We start from the raw sequence: 9,291 nt of genomic DNA on the forward strand, positions 1-9,291 counted from the left end.
AGTGATTGGGTTGCTCCTCTTGACATCACCCCAGGACAAGTTAATTTATTAGAAGACAATTTTGAGGTGTTTGGTGGTTCCTCTACTTCAGTGAACTGCATCTTAATCTATGTCTGGGTGTCCATCTTCCCACTTTTCTCATTTTCTTGACATCTCTCCTGTCCTTTTCCATTTATGAAGTTTAGTTTTCTTTTTTTTGGAAAAAAGGCTATACCTGAAATGTGGTGACACTGGAGTACTTGCATTTTGCATCATTCTCCTTGTATATACAGTCATTGCCTCTCTCTTCTCTGCATTAAATTTCACAGCAAAGCTTATTAAGAAAAGTTAGCATCGAGATACGATTTCTTAGCATTGAAGATGTTTTTGGCTGTCTGTCTACCAGTGACTTTGACCAAAACCACAATGTTAAATATTACAGGCACTGGGGTATTTTCTGACAAAGCATTTGGTTGTGACTGTCTGGTAGCATGCTTTTGGTTTAGGTTTTTTCAAATGTTTTTCTGTAGTGTTGGTTCACCAAAAGCACGTGCAGAAAATGTTCCTGCATCATCCTTTAAACAGGAAGACCCAATTCAGCAAAGCACTTGGCTTTCCACCAAAAGGGCTGATTTAAAATCAGCATTTATTTCAGTGTAAAGTTAGGTTCTAGATGTAACGTAGGACTATAAATACTGTTTAATTTGGACTCTAGAAAATTTTATATTTCTGGTTGTTTTAAAAGGGTACTTTTAGTGCTTTTTGCTACAGTGAATCAGTTCTTCACTTTTAATTTTCAAATTTGCTTAAGAATTAATTTGGCAATTTCTGTCCCAGGAAATGAAGAGACGACGTATAGCCAAACCATTTTCAATGGAGAAGTTGCTTTATCAGATTGCAACAGCAGAAGCAAAAAAGGAAAATGGGCCAACTCTGAGTACGATATCATCACTTCTTGGAGAGCTCAGGTAACGAATTGGGGGGCTGTTGTACCTGTTTTGTTTTCATTGACAGACTCCAGGGGTGGATGGCGTAAGTAACCATTTCAGAAGCATGTCTTTCACCTACTTAACCAAGCAAAAGCCCAGCAAACCTAACTGAAGGCAGCCATATGTGGAAGAAGCAGTTTCCTTGGCTGTATCTGATGTGGAACTGCCCATGGTTAGGATGTCTTACTCTTAAGAATTCCCTACTTTGGGCACCATCAAGGAATTAAAACTAGAGTTTGCCTCAAGTTTTTCTTCTGTTGATTTTTGTTGCTGAGAGTCAAGACTTCCTGATGCATTAGGTGAGCTACGTGGTGCCAAGTGGTTAAATACACTGCTTCAGTTTTTCAGCTTCTTGGCATCAGTAGCCACTCTCAGTCCATGCCTGCGATGGGTTTTGCACCAGGAACCCTTGTCTTCAGCATCAAGGTTGTTGTACTACAGTTGTAGAAGGTACTTTGTGTACAGAAAGTTGTCTTGATTGAAACGATTGAATCAGTGAGCAGCTTATGCATGGGTGCTAATGCATCTTGCATTAGAACTTGAATGTTTGAAAGAAAAACTATTGACACTCCTTTTTCTCTCCAGTATTAAGGAAGCATGCTTAGGGTCTCTCAAGATAGGTAAAAAAAGAATATGTTGCCTGGCTTCCTGTGTAATGATCTTCTCTTTTGTTCCCTACCATGTAGTTGCTACCTATCTTTCAAGTTTGTGACAACTGGTACTCGAGATGTCAAGAAAGTTTTGATGAATGGAATCTACAAACTGTATTTAACTAACTAGCATGTTCATTTGGAAAATTTCCAATGACATATTGAAGGGGAAAACAGCCCATGAGTTGTTTTAGTGTTCAGAAAGAAATACAAAGAGGTGTGCTGACTGCTTTACCTGCAGCTGGTTCCCCTGTGGCAATAATCACTTCCAAGTGCGTTTTTCTTTTTTTGCTTTTTTTCTTTTTTTTTCCTTGAAGAGGAAAAGTCTGCAAGTGCGAAAGGTGGAACAGAAATGTTGGTACTTGCTGTTAGACCATCACATCGACCTCTATCAGAGTGGTTCTCAAACTTGTTCTTATGCTTAGGCTGGAATTCCTTGGAGGATACCGGTGTCCTTCCTGTGGCTGCTTATGTAAAGCAAAATCCCTAACAACAAAACCTGACAAAAACCCCACCACAAAGTGGAATGTTATACTATTTTCTTTTCTCCTTGGTTTTGTTTTGCTTGTTTGTTCTGTGTCTTGCTGATCTGCCGTGGTTGCTCAGTTTGCCTGTGCCATTTGCTTAGTTTTGCTCTCCACCCATCTACCTTGTGTCTGGTGTTGAGATTGTTATGGTCCCATCTGCTCACCTCACTACACCCTTGCTGTCTTCACGCAGCTCCAACCCAACCTGCTCTCCTAATGCTGTGTAGTTCAGCATAGGAAGTGTTGGCCACCTTGCAGATGCCATGGGTAAAGGGTGGCTGGAGGGCTCAGTCTTTCCCTTAAATGAAATCTCCCTTTTCCCCTGGGTGTACAGCAAGATCTTCATCTTTTGATACAATCACTTGCCCTGCTCCCCTTTCCCTGCCTGAAGCTCCTCACAGCAGCAGGTCCTTGGTTCACCTCTGCCCCCTGATGAAGGTGGCCTTGGCACTTCCGACAGGACCAGCTCCTCCTCCTCAAGGTGGCTTTTGGCAACTTCAGGAATGACTGTCACATTAGCCACATCTCACGACTCTCCACATGGTCCCGAGCAACCATCGACCTCCAGGAAGCCCTCAGCAATCCCCAGTTCTCTGTGGAGCAGTTTGAGAACCACTGGCTTGATACAGTGGTTGGTGTTAAAATCTGGAGATAGCATTTGCCACTGGGCAGCTTTTCTGTGTTGCTGGCAGTCTCTCTCCATGTGTAGGGAACGGCACCAACCCCCACAGACACTCAGGGCTCTGCTCTGTGGTGTTCAGGTTTCAGGGATGAACGTGGTAAAAGGGTGAATTATCCACGGCTTTGCTGTCGCAGGAGGCGATGGCAGTGTCTAATTGCGTGCAACATTCACAGGGACACGGAGCTGAGGCAGCGGCGGCAGCTTTACGAGGCAGGGCTCCACTCCTCAGCGCGCTACGGCAGCCACGACAGCAACAGCACGGGGATGGATGGCAAGAAAAAGCCTCGAAAGTGGTTGCAGTTAGAAACATCAGAGAGGAGATGTCAGATTTGTCAGCACCTGTGCTATCTTTCCATGGTAAGTAAAAATCCTTTGCCACCACCGGGGAACTGTCCCGCCCTGTTCTAACGTACTGTCATGGATTTTAAGTGCTTGAGACACAGCACACGAGTAGAGAACCATCTCAAGAACTCCACACAAGATGAAGAGATTTTGATTTGGTTTGTGTCAGAACATTTATCCCCTTGGACAGCAGAAAACAGTGTCAGCTACCTTTTCTCCCCCCTGTAAAGAAGGGCTCCCCTAGTCACTACTCTGCTCTTGGACGCCTACAAAGAGTCTGCATTGCACTGGGAAGGTACCACAGATACCTGTGGGTTGCTGGTAGCAGTAACTGGTGGCAGAACAGCTCTCAGGATGAGTGAGCAGCTTAAATGCATGCCCTGAGTCTCAGGCAGGCTGCTACAGCCCGTGCTGTGTTTCCCTGCAAGCCAAATTGCAGGGTAGCTGTATCCTGTCTATCCAGCTGTGATGCTGTTTGCCAACCTGTCTGTTAAAAAATACAAGTCACGCCCATAAACTTGCTCTCTCTTTTTAGAAGTAATTGCCTGCTGGCTTTTGAAGGTGTGCTAACCACTGTGGTGACACTTTCAGTTTTTGTCTGTATGCAGAACACCTAGAAAACCAGCAGTTTCATTAAAAATACCAAAACCCCATCCCACAGCCCTATAAAGCATTTAATTCCAAGATCAGACATTTAAATACACATAATGCAGTGCACGTGAGTCTATATTCAGTCATTTTTTCTGTCATCTTTTGGGTTTTTTTGGGGTTACAGATACTAGTTTTCTGATGGAAACACAAGGTAACTGTTCAGTGGTGTAATAGAACCATCTCCCTCCCTAGGATAGAATAAACTGAGTTTATCTCCAGAGCACTGCGCAGCTCAAACGTGGTTAGGCAGGACCAGTTTGAAGTCACCTTTAAATGTGTTTGTTTAGAAAACCAATCAACCAAAACCTCTTAATTCTGGTCTGTTTGCTCTGGAGTAAGTGTAATTGATGGAAGGATTTTTTCTTTTCTTTGTCATTCTTAACAGTAATAAGGGACAAAAAGTCAACTCAGTTGTCAAATTCCAAGTGGAATGCACAGGATTGGCAGGCAGCCAGCTGAGCAAATGTTGCCTCTGCTGAATGAGACAGTAGCTGAGGAATCCTGTGGCTAAGCTGCTGATTTCACCCTTATTCAAGACAGTATTTAAAGTAATGGGAAGCAGCTGCTCTCAGGAAATCTTTAGGCTACTATCTATCTACTAGATACCAGTAAAGCTTTATGCATAGATCATTATTTGGATTTGGCCTTCATTACTATTGGTGGGAGTTTTAAAATTAAATTATATATATTTGCCAGCATTAGCACTCAAAAAGGGGTATGTACGCTCCTCTCCTTACACATTTTCAATCAATCATTTCATGATGTGTAATGCTTCTTGTTTATGCTTCCTTCCACTACCTGGCAGTAAAATACAGAATTGTCACAGTTGGAACAAGACCTCTAAAATCACCAAGTCCAACCAGTGGTATAATTAGCAATTCACACATTGCAATGGAAAGTACTGTGTGTGTTACACTGCTGCAATTTGGAGCTTACTGCAGTTCTCTCCCCCCCTCACCTCTGCATTTTTACAGGTTGTACAGGAGAATGAAAATGTTGTCTTCTGCTTGGAGTGTGCCCTGCGGCACGTGGAAAAACAGAAGTCTTGTCGGGGACTGAAGATGATGTATCGTTATGATGAGGTGTGTACAGTGCAGCTTCCTGCTGCTGGGGAGCCTCATGCTGGAAACTGGGGAGCAGACTTATCTCAGGAGGCCTCGGGAGACTCTGCTTTACTGGTTGGGATTGTTTTTCAGTGTGGGAAGAAGGTGTTTTATTATGAGTTAAAAGTAAAAGAAATAGGGGCAAACATGATTAGAAAGATAAAACCTGAAGCACAAACTGCAGTAATACATGTTACAGGACAGAGAGGCCCTCGAGTGCTTTAGGATGCTGCAGGACATGAGGCTGTGCTCTGACTGGTTAATTTAGGATTCACTTCTGTGCCTTAGGATAAGTTCTCCCTTGGTAACTCCAAGTTCACACTGACTTGCTCCAGTCCAGCCTGAACTTTCTTTAAGGCAAACTTGCAGAGAACTTATAGATGGGAGGTGCAGGAATAGCTGAGTGGCCCCATGTGATGATGAATAATCACAGAACTCAAGTAGGTGATTTTGGCCTGTGCCTGCGTTCTGGTTAATGGGTCACTGCAGTACAGTCAGGTTGTGCCTCTCTACCTGCCTGGTTGTCTCCAGTGTGTGTGTGGGGCATCACTTTACTGTTAGATTGAGCTGGGGAGAGTGAAGCAGGGGGAGAAATTACAAAATCAGCTCTTAGAGAGCAGTGCTGCTATAAGTGGCTTTTTGCAAAGGGCTTCTCAGCAGTTTCTGATGTAGGTGTAGAGGTATGGGGAAAAAAACCCCAAAAGGTCAAAGTGAATGTGGGGAAGCTCATGCCCTTAGCAGCTTTGTTCACTTTCATTTGTAGACTGTTCTTGTATCAGGTGCTGTAGATAGAAACAAGTCCAACCTAAGAAGCCCAGGCAACAGTAAAACTGCCTTAGTAATGTGATAAACCCTGAAGAATTTCAGGAAGTTATGCAGAAATTTTAATTCATCGTAAGAATAGGATTATTCAGTCCCTTACAACCTGAGTTTTCAGCTTTGTTAAACATACGGAGGTTTCCAAAACCACACCTTCCAGCAGAGTAACATTAAATAACTATTTTTGCTAGGTTTTATAATTACAGGGTAGATACTTCAGGCTGAGTTGGGAAAGGCGAGAAAAACCTCTCCTTCAATACTGGATGAAAATTGTTTTTTTTTTTTTTCAAATGTAAAAATCTACCACAAAATTTCTACATTTCTGAAATAATCCAACTGCATGTCTGGGTAGTATCACAGAACTGGTTTTCAGGGCTATGAATAAGGAGATAACCTGCATGTCAAATGCCAAGTGTTTAAGTCCACCTAGTTAAAGAGATTTATTAAGAGGCTGTTTCAGCTTTGCACAGGTAACATCTCAGTGTTCTTACTAGGATGGCACAGCCAGATCAGAAACACCTTCACACACACACCCCAAGCTTCTTAAAATCCCTGAATGTAATGGAATTAGGAGTAGCACTGCAGCCAGGGCAGTGATGTGCTGTTGAAAGACTCTGCCTCTTGCTCACGACAGTGCCATGGAGCTGTGGCTCTTCTTCCGTGTGGCAGCACCACGGATTCCTCAGTGCCTGGGGCTCAGATCCCCTGGGCACCCAGAGTTCCTAAAAGAGCATTACATGAAAGCAGTGTCCCATTGCCAGTGACAACACTGTCACAAGGAAAAAGGAGACTCCTGTTCTTAAATTTTAAAGATATACTGAGTATATTGTAAATTATAAACAATGTTACTATAGATTTAAATTTATGGCATTTATAACTTGGTTCAGCAGTGGGTTTTAAGTTGTATCTGAAGAACATTTCTGACCCAAGTGAAGTAACCTTGTGCTTTATTCTTGCTCAGTTGCCAGAGCTCTGATGTTTCCAGTTGTGCCAATTACTGCCCTGAAATTTGGGAGGGGAGGGGGCAAGAAGCAAGGGCAGTTCTGGGACTTCTACACAGTACTTTTTACCAAACTCCCGGTTGGGAATAAGTAGTACAGGAGCCAAGCTGCTGCACAGTTTGTAAATACATAGAATTATATATCTAAATATATATCTATATATCTAATACATAATAGATAGAACTGAAAGCAGTTAATTGCTTTCAGTCAGAAAGTCAGCATTACATCTGTCCAATAGAAGTGACTGAAAAAGAGCAGATGCTAATTTGTGTTCTGTTTTTCCTGCTTCCTGAACAGGAACAAATAATCAGTCTAGTCAATCAAATCTGTGGAAAAGTATCTGGTAAAAATGGCAGCATTGAGAACTGTATCAGCAAGCCTACACCAAAAAGAGGACCTCGTAAGAGAGCGACAGTTGATGTGCCATCATCTAGGCTTTCATCCTCCAGTTCATCCAGAAGTGCTTCAAGTTAATCCTGAAGATGCCAACACTCTCATTTTGTCAATTTATATATATTTTTTGTAATTATTATACCATAGTTTGGAGTACTTGCTGTAGAATACAAGCTGTCTTTGCACTAGCTCTAAAGAAGATTTTCTTCTGGTTTTAGAGAACTAATTTTGTTTTAGCATTAAACTGTTGAAATTTTTTTTTTTTTGTACTTAGACTAGATAGATATAGCAGTCTGATTTTTTTAAACTGCCGTATGTTCACTGTTTAAAAGCGGCAAGGGGCTGATAAAACATTTATTTGTATTGTCCCTATGGCTGAAGAAATAAAAAAGCCTTTTTGGTAACTGTGAAAAAAGGCTTTTAGCCCATTTTTTGAATAGGTTAAAGTTTGATGTGTTTTATAATTTGTTCTCCGGTCATGTGAGCAGATTTTTCTAGAGAGAAAGGGATAGGAGACAAAAACTTGAAAGAAATTGCTTTACTTTGGCTGTCTTTTATTCTGTCACAGCAAGATGAGTTTTGTAATTTTTTTAAATTGGAGAATACACACTTTCTTTGGGAGGTTATGGCAGCTGAAGATGGACTTTGTTTCCTAACTGTAGGCAAAAGGAGGAGATTTGGAGTATGTTCTCTTTTACCAGCACATCACTATGCATCTGTTTTGAGGGGAAAAAATAAAAATTTAAAAAGAAAAAAAGACAAAAAAGACAAAAAAAAAGGACAAAAAAAAAAAAAAAAAAGAAGGAAAAAAAAAACTTCCTGCCTTGAGGAGTCACGCGAGGGGAAAACTGTGCCTGATTTCATTAGGAAATCCATTCTGTTATTTTTTGGTGCTGTTGGCTACTTTATCAAAAACCCTTCAATAGCATCCTTTAAAACAAAACAAAACAAAAAAAAAAAAAAAAAAAAAAGAAAAATGAAAAAAAAAGTGATTGAAGCCATAAGTGCTTCTTTGTCATAGACGTGCAATCTTTCTAACATTCCATTTCCATTCCACTGCTGTTTTTCACACCTTTACACAGTCAAGCATTAATTTTTGTTTTGAATTTGTTTCATTATATGATCACATTTAGAGCCACTAGCAGGTCTGCATATTTCTTTTGAATGTGAAAATGCATTTGCTTTCATCTTGTCTATTTTTTCTCTTCATGTTGTAACAAAAAAAAAAAAAATAAGAAAAAAAAAAATCACACCTTTTGTACATATGCCTGTAAATTTTTTTAAATACTTGAGCCTTTTCTTGGGGTGGGGGGAGGGATGGCAAAGAGACAAGATGAAGAAAAGCCTTACGTTTCACTTTCTTCATCGGTTGGATTGGATGCTTACAGGGTTTTTCTTGTAACATTTATAAGTGCTGCTTACATCACTGAACAACAACAAAAAATAATAATGGAGTAGCTGTTGCCCTTTTCTGGTTGTGTGTACAGTATGTGTGGAATAAAAAAGGGAAAATGTTTTCACAAACTGTTTTGTTTCGTAATTGAATTCAACAATACCGTAGCTACCCATATTGCACTGAGCTTGCCAGTGGTGACTGTCAGGAAAGTCCTATAATACAATTTGTTGGTTGTTGTTGCAGAAGACTGAACTGTTTTGGAATATTTAACAATAACATAAACCGAGTCAAGTGTTTTCAAATGTGGTTGTCTGGTTTTTATGGCCTTGCTGTGTACTTTTCCCTCTTGACAGTAAACTTCTGACTATGGCTTACAGTTTGACATTTAATTTATTAGCGCTGCTCTGCTCTCTTTCCTTGTAAGGAAAGACTTCATGTTGTTTATTGCCAGTTTTTTGTTTACTTTCCAGGTTTGTACTACGAGGTTTAATAATAAAACAAAACTTTTTTGGACATTTTGTCTGTCTCCTGGAAAGTCAGTGAGTAAAGCCAGATCCTTCAAGAACAGTTTCTTTCAAGAGATGCCTTACTAAACTGTAAGTATCTAATGGCACATAGGGAGCTTCTAGTTTATATCCCAGAGAGGGGTCAGGGAGCACTCTGTCAGATAACGAGAGAGCATGGAATCCATAGGGAAAGAGGCCACTTCCCAGCTGGCAAGCAGCAGGAGATGCCTCATTTCCCAACCAGTAGCTTACC

General features: G+C 40.9%; 1 protein-coding gene across 1 annotated transcript in view; it reads left to right on the plus strand.

The window, feature by feature from the left end:
- The window catches only part of JARID2 (jumonji and AT-rich interaction domain containing 2), a 224,889-nt gene extending 215,844 nt beyond the window's left edge, over nt 1-9,045 (plus strand). Inside the window, 4 exon segments of the mRNA XM_030444491.1 lie at nt 817-947; nt 3,001-3,184; nt 4,795-4,902; nt 7,041-9,045. Coding sequence (XP_030300351.1) covers nt 817-947; nt 3,001-3,184; nt 4,795-4,902; nt 7,041-7,217 — 600 coding nt within the window. The 3' untranslated portion in view covers nt 7,218-9,045.
- Nucleotides 9,046-9,291: the final 246 nt, after the last annotated feature.

Source organism: Calypte anna, chromosome 2 (assembly GCF_003957555.1).
Source record: "Calypte anna isolate BGI_N300 chromosome 2, bCalAnn1_v1.p, whole genome shotgun sequence".
NCBI lineage: Eukaryota > Metazoa > Chordata > Aves > Apodiformes > Trochilidae > Calypte > Calypte anna.